The 25,071-nt window shown below is 43.0% G+C and overlaps 2 protein-coding genes across 4 annotated transcripts; one reads left to right on the top strand and one right to left on the bottom strand.

Annotated features, from left to right (window-relative positions):
• The first annotated feature begins 830 nt into the window (after nucleotides 1–830).
• On the top strand, nucleotides 831–6,833 carry mdkb (midkine b). Of its 2 annotated transcripts, none has more exons than XM_072672300.1 (4): nucleotides 831–922; nucleotides 4,640–4,716; nucleotides 4,813–4,980; nucleotides 6,086–6,833. In XM_072672300.1, the coding sequence occupies exons 2-4, from the start codon at nucleotides 4,641–4,643 to the stop codon at nucleotides 6,277–6,279; spliced, it is 438 nt and encodes a 145-aa protein (XP_072528401.1). In that variant the 5' UTR covers nucleotides 831–922; nucleotide 4,640; the 3' UTR covers nucleotides 6,280–6,833. The 2 variants fall into 2 exon arrangements, with proteins under 2 accessions (XP_072528401.1, XP_072528402.1); XM_072672301.1 differs by having other exon boundaries at nucleotides 831–926.
• Nucleotides 6,834–8,829: 1,996 nt separating this feature from the next.
• ambra1b (autophagy/beclin-1 regulator 1b) lies at nucleotides 8,830–25,071 on the bottom strand. 2 transcript variants are annotated; one of them, XM_072672298.1, is made up of 19 exons: nucleotides 24,765–25,071; nucleotides 23,495–23,725; nucleotides 23,213–23,271; nucleotides 22,875–23,058; nucleotides 21,899–22,071; nucleotides 21,740–21,806; nucleotides 19,944–21,421; nucleotides 19,685–19,771; nucleotides 19,427–19,606; nucleotides 17,104–17,184; nucleotides 16,827–16,927; nucleotides 16,554–16,664; nucleotides 16,167–16,355; nucleotides 15,646–15,800; nucleotides 15,381–15,520; nucleotides 13,706–13,813; nucleotides 13,387–13,586; nucleotides 12,975–13,118; nucleotides 8,830–12,387 (listed from the first exon to the last, which is right to left on the bottom strand). In XM_072672298.1, the coding sequence occupies exons 2-19, from the start codon at nucleotides 23,624–23,626 to the stop codon at nucleotides 11,864–11,866; spliced, it is 4,113 nt and encodes a 1,370-aa protein (XP_072528399.1). In that variant the 5' UTR covers nucleotides 23,627–23,725; nucleotides 24,765–25,071; the 3' UTR covers nucleotides 8,830–11,863. The 2 variants fall into 2 exon arrangements, with proteins under 2 accessions (XP_072528399.1, XP_072528400.1); XM_072672299.1 differs by having other exon boundaries at nucleotides 24,992–25,063.

Below are 25,071 nucleotides of genomic sequence, written 5' to 3'. Positions count from 1 at the left end.
TGTTCAGGGCAGTGAGTACACACACACACCCAGAGCGGTGGGCAGCCAACTCCAGCACCTGGGGAGCAGAGAGGGCCTTGCTCAAGGGCCCAACAGTGGCAGCTTGCCGAGCCCAGGAATCGAACCCACAACCCTGTTATCGATATCCTGGCGCTCTAACCGCTGAGCCACCACTGCCCCATGTTATGTTATGTTATGTAATATCCCTTGCTTGCTCTTTACCAGAATAGTATACGTGGTCTCATTTGAGTTTGATGGAGTAGCTGGTTGACTTACTGGTAGACCAGCTAAACCATCAAACTTAAATGACCGCACATCCAATGCTGGTCAAGAGCTGAAATGGCCATGCTATTATATTAAATGATTCGCTTTTTAAACTGAATTTACCTTTTTGTGCTTATATAAATATATATAATATATTTTTATATATTTTTTAGGACTGAGCAAAAGTACATGGCTGGTAGAAGATCACTTCTGAATGAATCTCGGCATGTTTTGAGCATGTTTGCAGCCACTGGAGAAAGCATATAGATTATTAAAATATATATTTTTGAAAAGATGGCTCTTCATGTCAACTTTATGTCACGTGCAGTAATGGTGTCACATTTAAAGGCAGTCCAGTGCGACCAGCTCAAACTAGTTTTCAGAAAAACAAAGACTAGACGAGGTGACGGCGGGTTTAGTTTATTTCCTACCCGTTTTCATACAGGTCCCGCCCCCCTGCGCTGGGATTTGCTGATTATTGTACCTCAGACTCGGCGAGGTCCTTTGAACCGCCAGCCAATCAGAGCGCAAGGGGGCGGGGCTTGTCCGAAAACGGGTGGAAGAAAAAGACGCGAAGCGGAGGGGGGAGCTGTCGCCTGAAAAAGCAGGACAGACATAGATATATCTGGTGGTGAAGGACCTCTCCCTCAGCGATAAGGCAAGTAGGTTCATTTCTATATTATCGGACAATTTTTTTTTAAATTTAATTTAACCATTGCTTTAAAGCGAAAAGAAGGTCTACTGTGGCTTCATTGAAGGTGTAACTGCTTAGCTCCATTGCTTGGTAAATTTACTGTCGATGGCATGCACTTGCTTAACTGTGCAGTTTCTACCCTGTTCGTTGCTCTCTGGTGTTTTCGTTGTTTTGTGTCCGTCCTGTTTTTATTTTTTAGAAACAGTAGAGTACAGATGAAGGTAGTGGTCTGTTGTGATGAGTCAGTGGTTCATCTTTAAAAGAAAAAAAAAAGGAATAAAAAAACATCAGCATTGATCTGACAGAAAAGAAAGAACGAAAACCAAACAAAATGCACAGCTCGGGGTCTTGGCTTAAGACCCTCAAAGCAGCTATGCCATCAGAAGTGTGTAGTGTGTGTTCTGCTTCGTGTGAGGCTCTCAGGGACCGGAGGGTACTTCAGTGATGGAGATGTTGCCTCCTCGAGCGCCAGAGCAGTTGCTGGTGCCAGCTCTGCTGACCTGCTTCTGCTGCGTGTTACAGACCGGGGCTGCTTGCATTGCCATAACCCACCTTCGTATTATTTTGGGTTGCACGGCATATGGAAGCCCATTCCCACCTCATAAAAAAAATATGTAACACAAATGAAGAGAATGCAGCTCAGAATGACGTAGTATCTCACAATAATGCGAGTATCTCAAAAACAATGGCATGGTATATCAAAATAATGATATCCCGAAATAACAAGATCAGAATAATGATATGGCATCTCGAATGAATTAGATAGTATCTCAGAAAATGACTTAGCATCTCAAAGTAATGAGATAGTACCTCACAATAATGATAGCATTTCAAAGTTATGATTTAGTGTATCGTAAAAAGAATGAGATAATATCTCGATATAATGACTTAGTATCTCAATATAATGACTTAGGACCTCAGTATCATAACTTCGTATCTCAAAATAACAATTTAGTATATCAAAGTAATGACAGTTTCTCTAAACAATGATTTAGTTTCTCAAATAATGACCAAGCATCGTGCATTAATGAAATATGATTTAAATGAAGGATTTAGCATCTTAAAATAGTGAGATAAGTATCTCAAAATTATGAATTAGTATTTCAAGATCATAAGATAATGGGAAGGATTTCAAAAAATATATTTAAAAAAATGAACTGCTGGATTTTTTAGCAGCATAGACCTCAATACCTAGGTGTGTTCATTGACATCTAGAACATGTCATAAAGCTGCTCAGAGACGACCTCAGAGAGCAGACCTCATCAGAACATGTTTGCCTGTGAACTCTGCGCTCTATGAGGAAGTTCTCAAAATGTCCAGGCCTTGCATATTCAGCCAAAGGCAACACTCCCTGTCCCCTCACCATACTCTTCCACAGAGCTGTTTTTGTCTTCCCATGCAAATAAGCTTACATTCAGCAGGCCTGTCGAGAGACACAGCATGGGGTCTGTGTTCAGGGCTCTTTTAAAAAGGGAAGGAAAACAGGCGAGAGCTGCCTTTGTTTGGAGCCACTGAATCGGGATCCTCTAAGACTGAGCACATTGGCCTCTCTTGCTCTTTCTCTCTCACTCTCTCTCTCTCTTTGGCCAAGGCTGAGGAGAAATATATATATATATATATATATATATATATATATATATATATATATATATATATATATATATATATACACCAGTATATACACACACATACATATATATATTCTCTTTCTCCTCTATCCCTCTCACTCTATCGCTCTCTCTTTCTCTCTGGCCCAGGCTGAGGAAGAAGAAGGAAGGGGAGGGCACCCCTGCAGAGTTTCTGCCTCTATTCCCACAAAAAGCCCCTCTCTACATTTATGAGGCGGTAAAGAATGGCAGCCATGCTGCAGGCTGTGGTTGTGAAGAAGGGGCTGCTTTTAATGGAGGGATGAGGATAATGAAAAGGAGAAGTGGTGTGTGTGCATTAAGGAGAGAGGGGCAAAATATATAGAGAGAGGCTCTTTAAATGCACTCACACACACTGGAAGCTCTGTGTGATACTGGGTGTCATTAGCAAAGAAAGCTTCGTGATGAGGGTCTATTCAGGGTCCCAGTGTTTGTTTAAAATCTCTTTTTTTTTGGATATTTAACGTGATGTGAGGGGCCTTGGTACAAATACAACAGGAAGCGCCCCAGCAAGTAGACTACAGCTTGCAGATATATGTTGTATTATGTCTATATGGTGTATTACGTCTTCATATCCAGTCAGGTGACTGCAGCATGTACAAGATGAGGGCTTACAGACACTGCTTAAATGCCACACAGGATATTATTGTGCCAGTGCTGCATGCACTGTGCTGTAGTGCAGCTCTCAGTGTCTTTATGGCTGTGTTAGGTTTACTCAAACAAAGTCTTTCCACTTGTATCAACAAGTGTGATACTGAGCAGCCTTTTAGCAATTTATTTATTTCCATCATGTCATTTGTTGGCACAGCCCCAAGATGTAGAGACATTAAACCATGGTTGGAACTTTTAAAACAATAATGACGGACCTTGTTTATTTAATCTGCTTTGTCTTTAGTCTAACATTAGTCCAGATAATATAAGCCATATGTCTTGCTGGCAATCATATTTTATTAAATAATGGCTTAGTATCTCACAATCATGGCACAGTGTCTCACAATAATGGCTTAGTATCCCAAAATATTGTCTTAGTATCCCAAAATAATCACGTAGTATCCCAAAATTCTGGCTTAGTATCCCAGAAAAATGGTTTAGTATCCCAGCGTAATGGCTTAGTGAATAATGCGATAGCATCTCAAGATAATTAATGACTTAGTATCTCAAATTAATGTCTTAGTATCCCAAAGTAGTAACATTTCAAAACAATGACTTATATATTAAAATAATGACTCTAAATAATGTCTTGGTATCTCAAAATAATGTGTAATAGTGTATCAAACTAATGACTCAAAGTACCTCAAAATAATTATAGTATCTAAAATAAATGACTTAGTATCTCAATGACTAAAATTCCCAGAAGAAGCAAAGTACAGCAAAGTAATGAATTATTATCTCAGAACTATCATACATGCCTTAGTACCTTCATATAATTACCTAGTTTCTAAACAAACAACTTAATATCTCAAAAATAATGACATCATATCTGGAATTAATGGCATAGAAACTTGTTTATTTAGTATAACTTGTCTTTACTCTTAATATCAAGACATATATTGAGACATATTAGCCTTGATAACATAAGCCTTATCTCTCGCTAGCAAACAGGCCTAAAAAAGATCACCTTTTTGCATGAAAATGATTTTTTACACTGAATAGGAATGGTCTTTAATAGCACAGTAGACTACAGTGCACACAAAACATCCACACCTCTAAACAATCACAGATAAAAAATGTAGAGTACAGCAGTTATATAGAAGGTCACATACTGAATAAAATACAATTCGGTACAATACAATGGCCTTGCCATTATCCCATCTATCAAAACAAATCAACCGATTTCCCCACTGCATGATCAGGATTCAATGGCAATTGCTACTTCAGCTGTCTCTATTACAGTTCTCTGCTATATAGAAATATAGATGATGATACCACTGCACATGTATATTGTGCTGCATTTCCACATAAGAGTGGAGCTGTTTGAATGATGGCCCATGTGTATAGTGTTTCAGCTGATGATGTTGGTAACTGCTGTTCACAGGATGCGGAGTGTATTCTCAACTACGATCGTGCTGCTGGTTGCTCTGACAATCACTGCAGAAGCCATAAAGAGAAAAGGTCAGCTTGTTCTGCACTCATGACAACACCACCACATTTGCCTGTTTATTAGTGATATAAATATACCATAATATTTTCATCTGTATATTCCTGCAGGGAAGGTGAAGGAGGCGAAAGCGGATTCAGAATGCGAGGAGTGGGTGTTTGGGAGATGTGTGCCCAACAGCGGAGATTGCGGGGTGGGTGTTCGAGAGGCCACCTGCAACGAGCAGTCCAAGAAGCACAAATGTAAAGTGCCGTGCAACTGGAAGAAGGACTTTGGTGGTAAGAGAAGCCATGCCTTGTATTGTAGAAGAAGGAGCATCATTACACACAAGACTGAAAGTGGCAATTTAGCCATAATTTATCAATTTAACATAATAATTAGTTATATATATATATATATATATATATATATATATATAATTAGTTATATATTTTAGTAATTATAATTTAGAAAATATTATCCAGTTTTTGGCCAAAAGCAAATTCTGAGGGTATAGGTGTTGAAGAGTGTATTGTCTGAACTCCGCTACTGTGTAAGTAGACAGTCGTATCAGAATATTATGACCACCTACCTAATAGTGGGAACATCCACCTCGTGGCATCAGTGGCCCATTGGGGCACCACTGTTATGCCGTTGGGAGGCACTCAATATGTCCATTCTCGGTACAGTCGTCGTTCCCCTCTGGCATCAATGGCCCGTGGGGCACCACTGTTATGCCGTTGGGAGGCACTCAATGTGTCCATTCTCGGTACAGTCGTCGTTCCCCCCTGGCATAAATGGCCCGTGGGGCACCACTGTTATGCTGTTGGGACATACTTAATGTGTCAGAAGTGCATTCTCAGTACATCTTCACTACAGCAGCTCTTAGAACATCCCATGAAGTTAGCTGTTTCCGAGATGCTACCACACGTGCAGCAAACCCTGTCATGTTCAAGTTCATTCCTTACCAGGGGTGGTCATAATATTTTGATTTGACTGCGACAGTGGGTGGAGAAGGGAAGAATCTCAGAAAGCGCTTACGTTGTGGGATGTTCTAGAGCCGGCGTAGTGAAAGTGTAGCGAGAATGCACTTCTCACACATTGAGTATGTCCCAACGGCATAACAGTGGTGCCCCACGGGCCATTGATGCCAGAGGGGAACGACGACTCTGGTGAGTGGTACAGAGCAATCGATGCTCCACTGTGGATCAGTTAACCTCTATAACGAACACCTTTCATCACCTAACACAGACCATACCATCATGTCTCGCTCGTGTCATCCGAGCCAAGGGTGGTTATTCCCACAATAAGGCAGGTCAAATTTCAGCATCGGCAATCACAGTGAAAACTAAGCTTTCATCCTATTGAACGGATTCATTGTTCATTCATTTTATTTCTCTTCAGCTGATTGCAAATACAAGTTTGCCCGCTGGGCAGAGTGCGACACATCCACAGGCACTCGGAGCAGATCTGGAACACTGAAGAAAGCTATGTTCAACGCTGACTGCCAGACGACCATTAAAGTGTCCAAACCCTGCACTCCAAAGACACCCAAATCCAAGGGCCCAGAGAAGGGAAAGAAAGGGAAGGAAAACTAAGTATTGCTGTTCCCCCTTCTCCCTCCACATTCTCAATGGAACGTCCCCCTGAACCCCCTCTTTAACACTCAGTACGGTGAGTGTAGTGCTGCTGAGTGGAAGTTAATCTGCAATGAGGGAAAGAAACTGTAACCCTATCTATATTTGATTCTGTGTTTTGTTGGTACAATTGTGGTTGTTGTATTTTTACATTTCTGTAGAACGTTGTTAACTATAATTTACTTTTCATATATGAGTAGGAAACCACACAGTACCACTGTGTTTACTAAAGGTGTAGGACAAAATCAAACACCATACTTTTGGCCCTTGCAAAATGTCTGCGACAATAGAAAACGAGATTTAACTGCCACTGGAACAGTATCTGTGTGTCTTACATGAAATGAAATGTCAATTTTTTTAGTACTCTTTGCCGTGGTAGACCACCACCAAGTATCTATGCTTAAAACATGTCTATGTTTGTAGATTTGTAATCATTGTACAATCAAATTGTCTGCATCACTAACTGATTACTTCTTCAGGTCTGTGAATAAATAAGAAAAGTGTATTTTCAATAACATGCATTTTTTTTACTAACAGTCATTCTCCACACCCCACTCTAAATCTTACAGCCAAAACAGGCATAGTTAATATGCAGTATTGGCAGGTGGAGCAGGTCGTTCTGCACATTTAAGCCAGCCCTGTGCGTACAGCCTCTTAATGTTTCATTAGATGACAAGCTTTTTAAAGTGTGACAGTATGGTTTTGTGAACGCAGGCAGACAGGCAGGGGTTTATGTAGCAAGAGCTGCTGATGCAGCAAAACCAGCATCTGACGGCCTACACTGTCAGGAACACAGCAGGATCAAAAGGTCACAGTCATGTCGTTGTGAGGAGTGCTGGTGAGTACATACTTTATTAGGAACACTATGCTAATATTGTGTAGGGCCTCACTTTGCTCTCAGGACAGCTTCAATTCTTTGTGTCATGGATTTCATAAGATGTTGGAACCATTCCTAGTCTGAGTTGACAAACTATGATTGTGCTTGCAGCACTGGGGAGCGTTCCCAAAAGGTTTAGAGTCTGCAGTGGGCACGTATTGTACAGTGGAACATAAGAACATATTTAAAACTATATATTTAACCCAGAACATTGCTTTGTTTGTAAACCAGCACTGAACAGTACATTCACAACCCAGTAGAGGCTAATGCTAATGCTAACACACAGACACACTATGGAAACCCTAAAAAAACCATGCTACGATTCTCCTGTTCTACCAGTGACCCTACCATGTGTGTGTCAACTGTCCATTTGTGGTGAGCCTGGGCCCACTGCAGCCTCAGCTTTCTGTTCTTGACTGACATGGTCTTCTGCTGTTGTAGCCCATCAGCCTCAAGGTTTGATGTGTTGGGCATTCTGAGATGCTTTTCTGCCCCCCACAGTTGTACAGAGTGGTTATCTGAGTGACCGTAGCCTTTCTGCACAATTACATTGTTTCGAATAAAGTGTCCTGTGAGTGTATGCATATAGTCCTGTAATTGCAACCACAATCAGAAGGCTGTGATGCCGATGGTCAAATGCAAAAAAGACTAGCACATAACAGAATACGCTGGACGATCCTTCTCCAGCGACTATTGGCCTTGTCTGCCACATAACCTATATAACATTGGCCCCAGTGACCAATAGTCACAGGTTCCTTAAAATGTCTGTATGACTGTATAAGTGGGTGAGATGTAAACAGTGGTCGTTCAGTGGTCCGGTGTGTAATGGTTCCCAGCAGAGAAATGTACTCAATCAGATTTATATTTATTTTACAGTAGCAGTGACAAGATCCAAGGCTCACAATGTTTGCAACACAAATATTGGCATTTTATTTATTATCCAAAACCAAAAGCGAACCATTGTAAGTGGTTCTGATGAGCAAATGCATCCAGTGGACTAAGGTGCTGTCAAGAAAGATCCAAGGACCACTGGTTAGAATCCCGGGGCATGCTGCTAGTCATCAGAGAGCATAATTGGCCTTGCCCTCTCAGGGGTGGTTCAGTGTGTGCTAGTCTTTACCCTCATAGTGTTGGTATGATAGTGAGAGGGGAGTTCACATGAATGTTGTATGAGGTATAGGCCTTACAAACAATATAATGATGAAAAGGAAAAAAGGAAAAAGGAAAGGGCATTAAATGTTTGGAATGTCTGGCTAACACACAGCCTGCTTCCCTTCTCTGCTGCAGAATAATGAAGATGCAAGATGAGGCACGTACAAAGGCTGCCTTTCCTCACTTCTGAGGCTGAGGCCCTAAAGAGAAGCCAACTCTCAATAACACAGTCATTTTTGAAAAGAACTGCAACAAGAATTGTCCCAAGCTATATCCAAGCACTCTTCCTATCGTCAGATGCTCAGTGAAGGCTTCTACACCCTCTTGATTGAGCGAAGCTGTGGGCTGTTATGTCAGAGATGAAAGAAAATAACACTGATGTCAAGAAAAATTACTCTCCTGGTTTTGGAGGAGGAACGGTGGTTTCTTTCAACATATAACTCCCAGGCTACTGCAACAAAGCACGACTTCAACAAGCACCATACTTTCAATATTCCCATTTTATTAAATCTCTTTTAACCATCATCATAACACTGGATCTTTGGTGTCCCACAGCACTTCGTTAAACAAACACCTAACCCCTATATTAGCTAATAAAAGAATGAACTTCACGCTTCTTTACTTGATAAAAGAACCGCCTCTCACCTCAGAGGACAAGGGGGCTTTTTAAAGTTGTAGGGTTTTTTTTGTTAGTTTTTGTGTTTTTTTTTGCCACCATTATTATGCCTTTGACTTCTTCAGCACTGACCCAGCAGTGAGGACATTAAAACTGGCAGAGAACCAGCAATGTATATCTGACACTTTACATCATGTTTTACATTACTGGTATCTTCTCTAATTCCATATGCTTCAGTTGACCAGTATGTACATGAGCTTCTGAAGAAAGCCTAAAACACTAAAACAAACCCTAAAGAGAGTGACACACATCATCATCATCTCAAACTCATGTGTACTGCATGGTCTGAAGCAGGCAAGTAATAGAGTGAAAGAGAGGAACCCTTATGAACTGATATATCTATGACTAGGTTTAACAGAGTAAAAGAGAACATAGGATACAGTCACACAGCATGGAAAGGGAATGATACAGTTTGCTCAATGACAATTTCCATCCCTGTGTCCTTGCCACATATTGCTCTAGTTCATGTCTCAGATCAGTAACAGTGTTGGGGAAGACACACACACACACACACACACACACACACACACACACACACACACACACACACACACACACACACACACACACACACCTTCTGCGACTGTACCAGACTAACCTCGTGAAAAATAAATAAACAAACAAACAACAAACAAACAACAAACAGCACCAACAAGATTTTAGTTCTACTAACATTTGAAACAATATCAATCAAAACCACTCGAAGCTTAAAAGGCATATAGGCTTGACAGTCAAGTCACAAATAATTTCTCAAGAACTCAATGCTCGCTCGCGCACTCACTCTCTTCCATACGTAAATGTTGTGCATGAAATTAAACACTGACCAAACTTCCCATAATAAAGGCATTAAACAGAGAGTGGGAAGGTGAGGGTCCTTCAGCTTTTTTCTTTTTTTTTTTTTCTTTTTCCATGGTGGCAGAACAGGGATAAATACTAGTCAGCTAAAAGTGGGGCAGGGAAGAGAGACTACTAAGGGGCACATTGTCAAATTTACTCAAACTATTAAAAGAACCACAGGCTCAGTTTTTCAGACACCAAATAAAATCCAATCAGGATGATGGATGTTCCATGCTTATCGTTCGCCCCCCAACAGAGGAGTGAGGAAAGCCCACTTGATGATTCCATGAAGTCCACGAAAGGTCCATAGCTCTGCGCAGATGTCTCTGACCAGAAGCGCGTGAACTTCAGGAGAACGAGGGGGGCGCACAGAGCATTACATATATGTATCTAAAACCAAAAACAACATTTGAGCTTTCAAGTCTTTTTTTTCCTCCTTGATTTATCATCATTTGTTGGTTGGAGATGCTACACTTACCTGTGACACAACCACTCATGCACAGTAGTACACGCACGCACAAGCACACGGGCCAGTCATTTTACGCAGTGTTTGTGTTTCAGCGCAATTGCTGGTTCAAGGCTGGTTTTCCAATAACACCACTTGGAAGCCTCAAGAAGCCTCATCCATTAGAGATATTCTACTGTATGTAATTCAAATTCAAGTATTTTGTTTCTCCTACACCCAGCTTCATTAGGGCAGATATGCCCCATCTGTCCTTGTGCCAACTCTGGTTGTCGGCGTGGGTAGTTGGGAGAGAAACCAGGGTGTTTAGTGCAATCAGATACTAGTTGTCACTTTAGGTGTCCTAGGCATGCTGTGACTGGTGGGATAAAGACAAAAACCATTAGTGAGCATCACAGGCTGAACGTAGGTGAGCACAAGCAGCATTGGTTCAGGGTAACAGAGCCCAACAAGCAATCGAATAGAGCCTTTCTAGACACTCCACTGCAGGCAAAGACCGACAGGGGGATGGTGGTCGTTGTTTTGGCCCTTTTCAAAAGGTTTATATAGATAGAAGAAAAAAAAAAAAAAAAAAGGAAACTTATGGGCTTAAACTTGTTAATTACACGGATTGCTTGTGAAAATGCTCGTTTCCCCCAGTTAACCAAACAAAAGATGTTTTTCAAGCCAGTGATGCAGTAATCTAAAAGCCATCACAGTAAAACACTGACAAAAAAAAAAAAAAAAACCAAAACAAAACGATGCTGCTCTGAGCTCACCCTCCATACACACTGCTTGCTGAAATCTAGAACGGATAGATGTTAGAACCGTTACACCTTGGCCGTAATTTCTGCTCTACAAACACACAGCCAACATCTGACTAAGAGTGGAGGGAAAACGCGATAATTACAGAATTAGAGAAACAGCTAGCAGTGTCTGGCGACAAAGCCCCTACGCCTGTGCTCCAGTCTTCAATCTAAAATGATTTGTTTACAGAAATGAATATATGGTCTGTCTGCCCTGGCCGAGACAAACATGAACCAGCAGACCTGTTCCTGTAGCCTTGCCCTGGCACTTTGATTGATTGATTGCAGATGACACTGACAGTGCTTGAAAGAGCAGTAAACTGAATCCCACCGTTTCTGTACCCCTGTACAAGAATAACTCAAGTAGAAGCCCTTTCTGGCATGGAATGATCAAATGTCCCGAGACTCATATCAAAGGAAGCAAAACTACAGTTGAAGTGCAATGACCAAGTGCAACAATGATGGCCTTCCACAAGGGGGGGGGGAGCAAAAAAAACAAACCAAACAACAAAAAAAAATAACGGTTTGTATGTTTGTATGAGAGGCAGGTTGACGTCTCCTCTGAAGGGAGACGGCATGGAAACTTGGCACTCATTCGTCTGCAAATAAGGCCAAAGCAGAAGGAGGCAAAAACACAGGCACGCAGTTCCGCCCGAGTGTTCCATTCAGTCAGGAGAACCTTTCACAGCCTGCTGTATGCAGACCAGCCTGCTACAATGAGATGTGCGTTTTTCCTCCGACAGCCAGAGGTAGCACTATCTGCTGTACAGGTCATCAGAGTACTCCCTGCTGCTGCTTCCCTCACGGTTATTGTTGTTGCGGTTGTTGTTGCTACGAATGTTTGACGTGTACGCACTACTTGAGGAGGGCTGGGCATGGGGCTCTTCTGCCTGACCGTGCCCCACTATGACCTCCATGGCCGCAGCGGGCGCGACTGCCTCCAATGCCGTACTAGAGCCTGGAGATGGAAGGGCAGAACTAGAGGGAATTTCTGAGGAAAGAGACCCTGAAGCAGCAGAATATGCATCTGAGGAGTCTGAGAGGAACGGTCCCGTGCTGGGGTTAGTCTCTGGGTTGTTGGGCTGTGCTGCTCCCGCAGGTGTCTGTGAGCCACGGTGAATGCGATGACTGACCACGATGTTGTTCCCGAAGCCACCCATGGACGCCATAGTGGTGCTGCGCTCTCTCTGGACAACCGCCGTCATGCCACCCTCGGCCATGAGCCGCCGGATCCGGGACAGAGCGTCCTCCCCCAGGCCAGGCTCTGCCTGGGACTCCCCTGAAAGAGGACAAAGAAAGGAATTATGCGGTGTTGTAAAAGCAACTTTGTGTGCAATACAGAAGAAGGATGTAGATATGGTAAGAAGTTGAGTTGGAAGTGCAACTTTATAATATAATAACAGCAATATTAATATTTATGAACATAAAATGTCCCATAGAATTGTCCTATGTTGTACAAGTAAGACTTAGCTATTGTCCAGGATCAATTTTAGGAAATGCAAGTGGTGCAGCATTGTGAACTTAGCAAGTGACTGTCAAATACAAATGATCATGACACCCGCAACTGTGAAGGAGAGGTTAGATTGGATTAGACCAACAGGCAGTCCCACACCAATAACTGTCAGAATCGATCAAGTGGACACTACACAGCACTCTGCACTAAAGCCTTGTTTCAATTTCAAATTGGTTTGTTTCTCAATCAGTGCCTCTGGCATCAGTCAAGCTAAAAGTGGTAATGGAGATTGGCAATGGCAAGGACGGGTAGGGGGAGTATAAGAAAAAAGGGGAAAAAAAACAAGACATTAGGAGATGATGGCTGGGGAAGAGGGGAGGGGAAAAAAAAGGATACAGGTGAGATATAGGTACCATTGTTGGCGGTCAGTGAGTCAGTCTGGGAAGACGGGTCATGAGAAGCTGCTCCATTGGCCAGGGCGTGTGACGACGTGTGGCGTGTCTCATTGTCTGCGAGTGTCTCTGTGCTAGTGGTCTGAACCTCACTAGTCTCCACCACTAAAGAAAGAACAGGTGGATGAGGATCCATGGTTTAATGTGCGCTTACAGGTACATCAAGAAAAAAAAAAGCCCATCAACAAACATTTCTGATGCTCCACCTTTCCACTGGAAGAACAATATAGTGCAAAATTAAGCCTAAAGCCTTAATTTTCTCTTGGTTTGACTGATTTAATACTGACTACTGATCCAACAAGAAAGAACAAACATGCAAATTAAGCACATTGTATGACCAGGCGGTAGGTTACGGTCAGTGTGGGTCTCTTACAGTGTTGTGGTCTGTGTATAGCCTGGAACACACTTGTGGAGGGAAGCTCTCGCTCCGTTTGGGTCTCTGCATTCTGCAGCCGCACCACCGGTGTCTGCGTGCCCTGTGAGGTCACTGAGGGGGCGGGCTGCCGAGGCTGCAGGCCAATGGCGTTCATCAGTCCCATGTCCCTGTCCAAACGCCAGCCAGATCGACTTGTCCTATAAAATCACCATGGAAGATGACTCGGCCATCAGAACACTGTATTTTTTTAATGAATCAGTAAAGCATTTGTCTCAGTAGTTTTGAGAAATCACTAAAAACAGTGCGTTTTCCTCACCCCGGGCGGTCCACTCCACGAGTGCGACTGCTGCTGCCGCTGCTGTTTATGTTGAATAAAGGATCTGAGCTCTGATCAGCACTGCTATCTCCATCATTCCGATAATCACTGCAAATACAAAACCACTTTCACTTTGATACACCATCAAATCTTAGTTTGTTGAGAATAACTGTGTTCCAAAAATAGTGACAAGACTCCATAATCTTACACTGAATTGATCCATGTTGCTTTTTAACCTAGTTTCTAACAAATGAAAAACATAGCTGTCAGGCTAAAGCAGCCACTCATTTGTAGGCACTACATTGCCTCCAAACTCTGTTGACAGCGAATTCCTTCAAAAGCAATCGATTCCATAAGACATTCAGCCCAAAGGTAATTTGGCCAGTAACCTTATTAAAAAGCAATCACTGGGCCAGTTTTCTTCCACCGAACATCTCAATTGTCCTGCCAATATTGTGGTGACAATGTATTAAGTGCGTCAGGCAGCGGAGTTAGCCAGCAGCTTATCCATTCAGGCCCTGATACTTGCTTAAATGTACTTGTCTCAAAAAACAAGCAGTTTTTCTTTCTACTACTTTATAATTCTATGCAACCTTGTTGAACAGAGTTAACTGTCTGCTAGCACTGTCGAGGAAGCCAAGCAGGTACTGCCAACAGTAATGCAATACACAGTATCAGCCAGTGCACCTATGCATGACATTTACAACAGGTCAACAGCAAAAGAACTAAAAACGCTTGTCCTGAAGGGGTTGAAAAATTGAGACTGCAGTGGTCATTAAAAGTGGCATTCTGTATGGAATGTGGAGAAAGCACTTGTTATAATAATTATGCTGAGCTATTTAAATTGTTCTTGTTTATTTGTTTTATTAACAGATAACAGTACATATTAACAGTACGTTTTTCTAATAAACCTAATTTGAAGTGCAAGTTGATATTTTGATTGCAACTGTATTTTACAGTTACAGTTTCCATATTATTTCAAAATTCTGAACAATACAGTACATGGAAGTTATGTTAAAAAAAATATTAAATAAGTAAATCAATATATTTATTAAACATACTGTGGTACCGCGGTACCAATGATAAAGCCATGTCTCCAAAACTGCTAAAATAAAAGCAGAATATGAATATGACTCTTGAAAGCTCATTTCTAAGTTTTATGTGAATTTTTAAAAATAAAAATAATTCTAATAAAAGCTTAGTTATTGTGAAGACATCCCCAAACCTACTCATTGCCATTTGGCTACGTGTGTCAACAGTAGAGCATGATCTGCATTTAGAATTTTTTATTTATTTCTTTCTTTCTTTTTTTGAACACCATTTGGCTTCAACCCTTCAACAACAGAACAGGGCCTAAAATGTTAAAGAGGAGGGCTTGGGACAAGAAGGTTGCTGGTTAAATTTCCTGGGTCCCCAGGATATGGGTAATAGTACCCCCACCCTCCCTCAACATTCAAGGCTGAGGTGACCTTCTGTAAGACACCTAACCACCAACTGCTCCCTGTTTGCTAAGTAGTTACCAACCAGTGATCGTGTGATCGTTCCCTGTTCACTAGTGTGTTCAGTGCCATAAATGAGTAAAATTCATTCCTTTGTAGGTGTGACTGACTTAAATTTCAATAACTTTAAAAACAGAAATCTGAGCATGATCTTGAAGGTCCTGTGGATCACTCACACTGGTCTGCAGATAACTAGATCTCCTTTGTTGGTCCCGTAGGCCAGGCCCATTCCAGGCTCAGGCAGCCAGCGTGCCGAGTTAATGCTGACATGCCTGCGCTGATCTGGAGCCATTGGGTATACCACATTATACACCATCTACACCACAGAGAAACAAGAAGGTTAAAAAGGTACAACACGTACGAATGAAGACGTTTACTTAGAAAACCGGCATCAAGTGGAATTTGAAGTCGGATAACGCAGTGACACAACACCGCACTCACTCTGATGGAGGTCTCTCCTCCATGGGGTTGCTGCAAACGGAACACTTGTGCCACCATGTGGTCAGTGGTAGGATGGAGAAGGATTCTGCGAGAGGCTAATCCCACCATTACATAGCAGCCCATAGGAGACAGGCTGACCGAGATGGCATTAGGACCTAAAGATGCAGCATGAACAATTTCTTGGATTATACATTAAAAAAAACACATTTAACCATTTCACCACTTTAAAAATGCAATTCTTCCCATTTAATTCTAAATATTGCCGTATGCTTAAAAAGTACCCAGTACTGTTCCTGAAGATCTATCCACCTGCATACTTACTGTTGTAAGTTTACTTACAAACATAATCTAACACGCCTACACTTGAACAATCACATGCTCCTAAAGACACTGATTAGCTGGAACTCTGTAAGCGTCCTCAGCAGAGAACCTCTGACTGGAAAATATTCAGGAGCAGTTCAGGGCATCTTTGCTTTATACTACCTTACACATGCAAGTTCCACAAAATGCAATCCACTAACCAAATCTCTTGGTGTAGAGCATCTCTCCCAGGTTGTGGGGGGCAAGGGAGTAGATGGCGAGGATGCCCTCATCTGGAAAGCCCCGCTGACTGCTGGGTATGAACACAGCCAAGAGCTGCCCATCCGCCGAGATATCACAGCTGGCGTCATTATAGATCTTACAGTGCGGAACCAGCACATTCACAGAGGCTACAGAGGTGACACAGGAACACAAAGAAAGACAAAAAAGTTACCTTCAAGTGGATATTATAGAAAATTAACACTTCAACTAATGCATTTTGAGATTTTCGAGAAGTCAGAATTCAGAACTTTTATTAGCAATCAAACTCTGCAAATGCTGATTAGATTTTGCATTCTAAAATGACTTCACATATCTGAGAAAAGTACCATTGCTGATCTCAGGGAGGTCAAACTTGGTGAAGTCCCACCACTGCAGCCTGTATGTAGTGTTGGCTATGTTGCTGGCCACTGCAGACTGGCCATCACCAATCGATGCCCCTAAAATAAATAAACAAATAAAAAGCAACACAATGATAGAGTATAGATTTTACATGTATAAAATGCAAAGCTAGAGAAAACCACTCAAAGTCAGGCTAAACTTTTGACCTCATCTCATTTTGCAGCTGAAGGGGCATTAAGGTCTAAATGTAAAGCAAGTACCTGCCAACACTCTGTTGATTGAGGAGTGGGTTGCCAGACCCGATTGACCCCTCTCGTGGAAAATGCCAGCATAAGGAAGATACTCAGGCAACAGGAACCTCCTTCAACAAGAACATTAAACAAGTTCAACAAAACCCATCACATCACATAATGACTGCCATTGTTCTTCTTCTGTGAAATCGCATAAAATAACTACTTTCCGCTAAATATCAACACCCAAAAGCATCAAATAAAACTTGGGCTAAATGACAATGTAACACAGCAAAGAATGACTGACCTTGGCACAAAGCGGCCAAGGGAGGGTGCAGACATTCGTGCATTGCGGGGCATTCTGTGTCTTGTCCTGTCTCCAGGCTCCCTGTAATTAGAAGGAAAAAAAAAAAAAAAAAAACTGAACACACTGCCATAATAGAAAGCAACAAACATTGTGAATAAACTAACAGGGACACAGAAAACATTTGGGATCAAAAACACAAATGAATTTTTGTAAATGCTTTCCCATGAAAAATAATTTAAATCAATGAACATTGCTGATCTAAAGTAAAGTTTGTCTGTGTGTGGCTATTTTCTTTTTTTTTTTATAAAAATGTTAAAAGTCCAATACAATCCAAACCCAAACATTCGGTTAACTTTAAAAAAGATTAAATGATGATAAACTGTTACATTTGCCAGAAGTATAGCTGTGGTTGGAAGTTTACATATATTCATCATGAACATAAACGTTATGGCAATTTTGGGCCTTCAATGATTTCTTTGAACAGCTCTTTTTCTAGGGTAGAATGAGTGAACAACATACGTCTTTAATCGTAAAAATTAAATCACCACAGGGTCAAAATTATACATACAGGGTCCAAAATATATACACATAACCACTCAGATTGTTATTTTGGGGATGCTGAAAGTTCCATAATGTCTTAACTTGCCAAGGCCTCTTGGCTTTCAGTTAGTGATCATGACTGACAACAGCTAGTAGCTTCTCTGTACACACAACCCACATCAATGGGAACGGTGCTTCAAGCAGGTCCAGAATAAACCCCAAACACAGATCAAATGTGGTTGTGGAATGGATAATACAGGCTAACATTAAGCCTTTGAAATGGCCTTCCCAGAGTCCCTATTTCAACCCTATTAAAAAACATGTGAACTGTGCTTAGAAGCTGGATCTGCGAGAAAACCAACTAATTTGATTAAACTCTGGCAATCGATTCTGCCAAGAAAATTGGTCAAATACCCAAACAGGATTCTACCAAAAGCTTATTGCTGGCTACCAAAAGTGTCTGGTCAAAGTGCAACTTGCAAAAATGTAACAAAAGATTAGGTGCGCTGCCCCAGTTCCCACGCTTTTCCATGACATCCACACATGGCATCATATAAGCAATGAATGTATTTAAAAACTTTCAGCCTTTCACATGGTTACTGGGTGTGTTATTTAACACCTAGTCCCATATGAAAATCATTTCTGTAAGACGCAAATCCCTCTGTAAATCCTGTAATGTTTAATCAAAAGTGAGAGCGCATCGGTTTTAGAGCTGCTTTTGGAGAAAGGATAGACTACAGCTATTTTGGTATGGAGTTAAATAATGTATTTTGACAAAGGAAGTCAAGTTGCAAGTTAGACAGAAAATTATGAACATAGGGATTTTGGTGCACATATGGCTAATGTTTTTCTATGTCTCACTCATCATTTGCATTATTATTTCCTTACATCCACATTTTAAAAATCGGTCACCAAACTGGGAGCAAATTTTAAGAAGTAGTGAAACCAACGTAGAGCTTTTAGTAGGTTGTCAGAGTGGTCAGATGACCACAGATCCGTGCTTCTAGGTACAAGTAGAAAACCACATAGGTTGCTGCATGCACATCTTGCAATGTTTAGGAGCCAATTGCAGCGTTAGCCTAAAGAAGCGAGAACATTTTTTAGATTATTTAAGTTTGAGGCGTTCCCTCCTTCAGTTCTTAATGCTCTGGGACACCATTTGAATAATGACACCTGATCATCTGACTCAATTCCTGCCACCATTACGTTTGGTTTTATTCCTTCCTTCCTCCAAGCATGTCTAGGCTTATTACACGGCCACAGTCAGCTATGAAGAAATCACAATCTCGCATATATGTGATGGCTGTGAAAGTTCACAGGCACCACAGTTTTGGTTCTTTTCAGTACCATAGAAAACAAGTAGTCACTTTTTTGCGACAAACTTCAATTAACTTCTAATTTTTCTAAATTTCTCCAAATTGCTAGGTTTTCCAGACTTTCCAAGAAACGTCCTAGGAACTTTCCAGGAACCCAGTGCTTGTATAATTCTGACCACGCCGAGATCAGCAAAAAATCCAGAATCCAGAAAAAGAACAGTAAATCATTGAAAGCCCAACATTGCTATGCCATTCAGATCCATGACGAGTCATTCAATAAATGTCTGACCAACAATGCAGTCCTAACACAGGCCTTAAACAGCTTAAACAGTAAGCGTGATTAGGGCTGCTAACAGAACACTGGTATTCTATCATAGCAGCAAAGAACACACACTGTAAAAAAAAAAAAAGAAAAAAAAAAGAAGCATCACTCAACATCAACCAGAAACAAAAGAGGTAAGACCCACTCTATCTCCTCATAGTCAGCGTCACTGCCCTCTGCTGGTGCAGATGAAGAATTGCCAGGCTGGTTGTCGGAGGAAGAAGAGAGAGTGCGCAGGCGGTTCTGTAAAGAACGCTGCCGAATGCTTTCCCTCCGAGACAGATACTGGATCATCCTCTGAGCATAATATGCAGCTGGAGACAACCTGCAGAAGACAAAATGATAGCATGAACCCAAATAGCCCTTGAATCTGCCAGGTTAGTTTCAATAACATTTTACATACCTGGCAGGATCCGGGTAGATTGGGTGGTCCCTGGATCCAGACATGTCATACCGGGAGAAAGGGAAGAGCGATGACTCTAAAAGCCTCCTGAAAAGAGAAAAACAGCATGAGACTGTTTGCCTAGTTTTCTGCACAGTACTTTTACTTCGATTAATCGTTTCTTTCTTTTATTTTTGTGAAGGGATTCATTGAACGCCAGGGTGGCAACACCCTGCTTCAGTGTTCTATTTTCACTAACTGTCAACATTATAAAGACTACCTTCTGAGTGAGTCCTCATCAGGGTTGTCCACAGGCACCTCTGGGTTTAAGGCTTCTTGTGCTGCGTCTGTTGAAGGGCTTGCTGTGGCCTGGCGATACACTCTCTCCCACTGGCCTGTCTCCTGGTTGTACACTAGGCCCATTGGCTGCTGTCCACGCAAGCCAGACGAGGGCTCACCAGGGTCCAGGGTTCTCATCTCCGGGGTATGGGATTCCCCTCTGGAGTTCTGAGCAGTGTCCTCGAAGGCAGGCACGGTTAGCTGCCAGGGAGCGCTCTCCTGAGCGGCAGTGGAGGAGGTCTGTCCCGAACGCTCCCAGCGCTGGGTGTCGTGATTGAAGGTAAGGAGGTTGTGGCACGAGCGGCAGCGGTTGGGGTGGCTGTGAGGCAGCCCAGCACTGCTGCTACCCTCTGCAGGGTGAGAGGAGCTCCGGTGGGAAGGCCCGGGTCTTTCAGAATCAATACTGTTCGCTAACAGCTCCTGCACTGGACCTTGACCGGCCACCTCTCGGCTTCCGCCTGGTCTTTCCAAGTCCTGCATGCGTTCGTATTCCATAAAATAGCGGCTCAAGTTGCACTGGAGGACGTTCCGGATAGAGGCGGGGTTGTTCCGCTGGGTACTGTCATAGAAAGGATGATGGCCACTGCTGGTGCCGTCACTGGCCCTACCTTGTCTGGGGTCTGTGCCAGGCATCACCAGACCACGGCCCTCAGTGGCTGACGTGTATATTGGGGACGAAGAGGAGCCATCAGGGTATCTATGCAGTGAGTGCAGGCCCATAGAGGAGGAGCTAGTCCTGGGAGGGAGTACAACACCCCTGGCCCCAATGCCCGCAACACCAGCACCAAGGGCAGCCTCAGGCCCTGTGTTCAGCAGGCTGCCGGACCAATCTGCCCCAGGCAGACGCCCCGGCTCCAGAGGACTGCCCGACTGCGGGCCCAAGGGTAGGCTAGTTCTGAGAGACGAAAGGCCTCTGTGGAGCGAGCCCCCCGCAGTAGCGCTATACACGCTACTAAAAGCAGAAGGTCTGTCTGAAGAAGGCCGGGACTGGCTGGGAGTGGTGGAGAAGGCCGAAGTACCCGGTGCTGCGTGAGTCTGTGGATGCGGATGAGAGCGAGGAGGATCAGACGGTGGCAGAGGTGAGAGGTTCTGGCCAAGAACGTTTTGAGACGCGGCACAGCGGCTGCACAAGCACCCGAGCCCCAGGTGTTGAGTGCAGCCTTGCTGGGAAGGGTGATCGCCCAGATCGGCACCCCGCCCAGGGTACTGGAACAGTGGCATGCTGGCAGGAGGCTCGTGGGGCTCCGGTGCAGGTCGGGCCTGGTCCCCAGCGGCCGCTCCGGCGGAGCGCGAGGAAAGGATGTGCAAGAAATTGTGCAAGATTGGGGTTCGGCGAACTGGAGGGGAGCGCAACAGGGAACGCTGGCGAAACAGTGCCATTTCCATGCTGTCCATAGGAACATCAGAGTCCTCATCATTCTACAACATAAAGCACAAACGAGGAACATAATTTAAGCTCAAAACATGGGACAAAACACATTTCACAAGATTTACATAAATTAGCAATTGCCATTCTCAAGATGACAGGGATAATCCTGAAATTAGAAACTCTTATTTAGCTGGATAACATCAGAGGACTGTTTTTAATACAATGTCCTTGACGTCTCCTCCTACTGGACAGGATTGACTTTTGACATGCTACCATGTTAACAGAGAAATCCAGCTTTGAGAAACAAGCACAAGGACAATGTTCATCACAACAGCATGGAAAATACTGGAGGGCAGAAAGGTTTGTACCTGTTGGTTGGATGGGTTCACAATAGCAGTCAAAAGATTATGGCCAAGAGGATCAAATCGCACTAGCCTGGGGGGGAAAAAAAAAAGTGTACAAGTAATTAATAAAAGGGAAATCTGCTTCAATAATTCACAACAAGCATTCAAAAACAACTGCTGTACCTGACACGCTCAGTCTCGCTGCCGGTCTTGACTACAGCAAAAGGCTCTGGGCGGCTCCAGTCCCAGAAGTGCAGCTCGTTGTTGGTGGCGATGAGCAGCAGCTGGGCAGTGGGGTGAAAGGCCAAAGAAGCAATGGCTACATTCCCCTCTGTAAACCAGCTCTCACTGCCGCCCTGCGCAACAAATACAATACACCTTAAGACTAATGGAAAAAGACTGACATGAGGCCAAAGTAGTAGTGCATAGTAAACAGACACCTAAAGACTAAAATAAGTAATAGTCATTCATTTCTAAATAACTTTACCTTAAACTTGCTTACAGATTCCAGTGGGGTTTATTAAAGGCTAATAGGGGTGGGTGATATGGCAGAAATATAATCACTGCACTTCAGGATCTGGATCTGACATATTAAAATGGACAAAAACACCTTTAAAACCATTACCAAAAACCACAAGTACTACTTATGCTCTCTTTGAAACCCTATAGGTAATCAATAGTCTAAATAGTAAAGTAAATAGTGTTATGAACTGATTGACTCTGCATAGCAGACATGGTGATCAGCTGTTTCTGGCCTTTTTAAAATCACTAGATTGTGGAAACACTGGATTGCTAAAGCACTATTAGTCTAGACTTAGTTACACAAGTTGTTGGCAAAAATCAATTGCTAAACGTCAAATTTTTGCTCTGTGATAATTTAGTTCTGTAAATAAAAAGGTCAATGGTAATTATTCACTAATACAATATAAAAATAACATTACATCAGCTAATAAGGTAAAAATGAAAGTGCAGTGAGATGAGTCACTGTCTTGGCTGGACCACCAGCTACACTGTTTTGAACAAGAATGTAACAAAATGCTTACCTATACCTATAATTCCTATAAATTATGCACACATTTAATCCATGCCCAAGAAATTACAAAAATAAAATATCAGGAGTCCATTTGTGATCTGTCAATCTCTAACCAGCGGTACTTACATGTAGATCCCAGATGCGAACTTCTCCATCAAGGCACCCAGAGGCCACCAGGCCAGGGATAGTCGGGTGAAAGGTTAGACACCATGGTGTCCGCCGGTGACCCACCAGAGAGTGCAGGCACTTTCCCGTCTTCACCTCTGTGATGTAAATGTTGTGGTTGACATGAGTGGAGGCCATGAGGTTCCTGGAAAGACAAAAAGCACATTATAAACATGAGTAGGCAATGTGATTTTTGCAGGCTGGCCCTCACAGCAAGAAATGGGCATCAATATCAAATACTAAGACAAGGACTTCCAAGTATAATATAATAAAAGTACTAAGAGCTCTTTATGGCCTACCTGTCTGGGCTGAAGGCCAATAGGAACGTTGAGCGAGGGTTATCCGGAAGCTCCACCTTCTGTGGAAAACACAGTGAAATGAAATGTTTAGAGACTGTACCGCTAACACCAATTACACGATAACAACATCTTATGCAGCATCCTCCACACATCACAACAAGACTCCTTCAGCTGTTCAGACGATCACAATCATGGTGACGTATATTATACACTGTAAAAGTCCAAAGTGCACAGGCTACATATTGTATAGTTGAAAGCTGCAGTTGAAAGGGCTCCGTCTACCTGACTCTGCAGTTTCATCCAGCGGGTTCGTTCCTCCACCAGCTGCTGCAAGAGCCGTTGTGAGCCCAACATTCTGGCCCCGCGCTCTCGTCCCGACAGGACCAACACCGCGTTCCTGTTCTGCACGGCCATCTCTCGTGCTCTCTGTCTCCTTCTCAGGCTGAGAGTCTGGCTCAGTCCTTCCTCACACAAAGGCCAGTCACTAACTCAGCAGCACAAAGGCCATGCAGCCTAGAAAAAAAAAAGTACAGTAAGAATCAGTACATTAACAATGTTAAAAAGTCATTTTTACACTTTACATGTCATGTGTTTTAGAATTAGACTACTTGGGCTTTATTTGAAGCACAAGGCAAAGGAATGAATGACTCATGACCCATGTGTCTCTCTTCATAGCTAGTCAATAACACAAAATGACTACGATGTCAGGTAGTCTACTATAACTCAAGTGCTACATGTTCAAGATTAGCCATGGGATGCTCGATGCCCAGCACAACCCTACTGATCTTGCCAAACAGCAAAATTCCTCTGATCACACTGTAGTGAAGGATGCGGTCAGCTGACTGACACCGAGGAACAGATGAGACTTCCCAAATGCTCACTGGTCGCTTCCAGTTAAACAAACAGTTTTAGCAAACGTGACAAAACAAATGCAGGACACAACTGGCTTAATGGCTAACCCGACACGTATCAACAAGCTGCCAACAGAACAAACCCCAGCCTTACTTATTCTGCGCTATTATTTTGGGGGAAATAATAACGTGGCAGCGCTTCTACCACTGGTGCCACTTTCTAAACTGCTCAACCAACCCCTCATATCCCCCATAATCATTTTCTTGCTCTCCAGAATTAGGAGTAGCTCCCCGTGCTAGCCACCTCTGCTGGAAACTGCGTCAAACCTGCTCAGCTTCGCTCTGTCCTCGCTATGAAGTGGCGAACGACTACAGCCCGAGTGTGGGCTCCACCGTGCCACATACATCCTGGGTGACATTCACACGAAAACCAATATCGTGAAAACATTCACTGCATCAAGCTTCTGTCTGAGCCAAGCTAACAATAACTTGATAAGGAGAGTTGTCCAGCGTGCCCGCCCAAATATGGACACGGGTTGGCAGCTAGCAATGATTACATTAGCAACAATCAGGCTAGCTCGCACGGACACTGCTCCCGTTTTAAAAGAAATAGCGCAACAGCAACGGAGACAAATGTCCTGATCCAATCTGAAAACGTCCATGAGAGTAAAATCTGTTGAACTTGCTGGCACACAACATACCCGCTCTCCTGAATTCTCGGCGAAATGTGTCATCGAAGGCGCAGCTCCAGACTAGCTGGCTAACGCAGCTAGCCGAGCCCGTTTGCTACTAGAAACCGAGCGGACCTGACAACTCAGCTGCACTTTTAAACACACGACGACGACGCCGTGTAACGCCCTACGCATCCATCCGACTACATTCATGTCCTTTGCAGATTTTACAATCAAATCATTTCGATCGCTTTTACCTTTAAAAACGATTTCTAAGAAACCATTGAAAAAACAGCGCTAGCTAACTAGCTTATCGGTCTATGGATGCCTTGGCGTA

Source organism: Salminus brasiliensis, chromosome 2 (assembly GCF_030463535.1).
Source record: "Salminus brasiliensis chromosome 2, fSalBra1.hap2, whole genome shotgun sequence".
Lineage (NCBI taxonomy): Eukaryota > Metazoa > Chordata > Actinopteri > Characiformes > Bryconidae > Salminus > Salminus brasiliensis.
The sequence above is the reverse complement of the archived record's forward strand: the minus strand, read 5'-3'. Positions and strand labels throughout refer to the sequence as shown.

Bases quoted from the DNA above. Each gene is read 5' to 3' on its own strand.
- mdkb (XM_072672300.1), top strand. From the start codon at position 4,641: ATGCGGAGTGTATTCTCAACTACGATCGTGCTGCTGGTTGCTCTGACA. The intron at 4,717-4,812 runs GTCAGCTTGTTC...ATATTCCTGCAG, and splicing joins AGAAGCCATAAAGAGAAAAG to GGAAGGTGAAGGAGGCGAAA. The intron at 4,981-6,085 runs GTAAGAGAAGCC...ATTTCTCTTCAG, and splicing joins CTGGAAGAAGGACTTTGGTG to CTGATTGCAAATACAAGTTT.
- ambra1b (XM_072672298.1), bottom strand. From the start codon at position 23,626: ATGGCCGTGCAGAACAGGAACGCGGTGTTGGTCCTGTCGGGACGAGAG. The intron at 23,059-23,212 runs GTAGGCCATAAA...TTGTCTTTCCAG, and splicing joins TTGGCCTTCAGCCCAGACAG to GAACCTCATGGCCTCCACTC. The intron at 16,356-16,553 runs GTACTTTTCTCA...TCACCTCTGTAG, and splicing joins CCTCCCTGAGATCAGCAATG to CCTCTGTGAATGTGCTGGTT.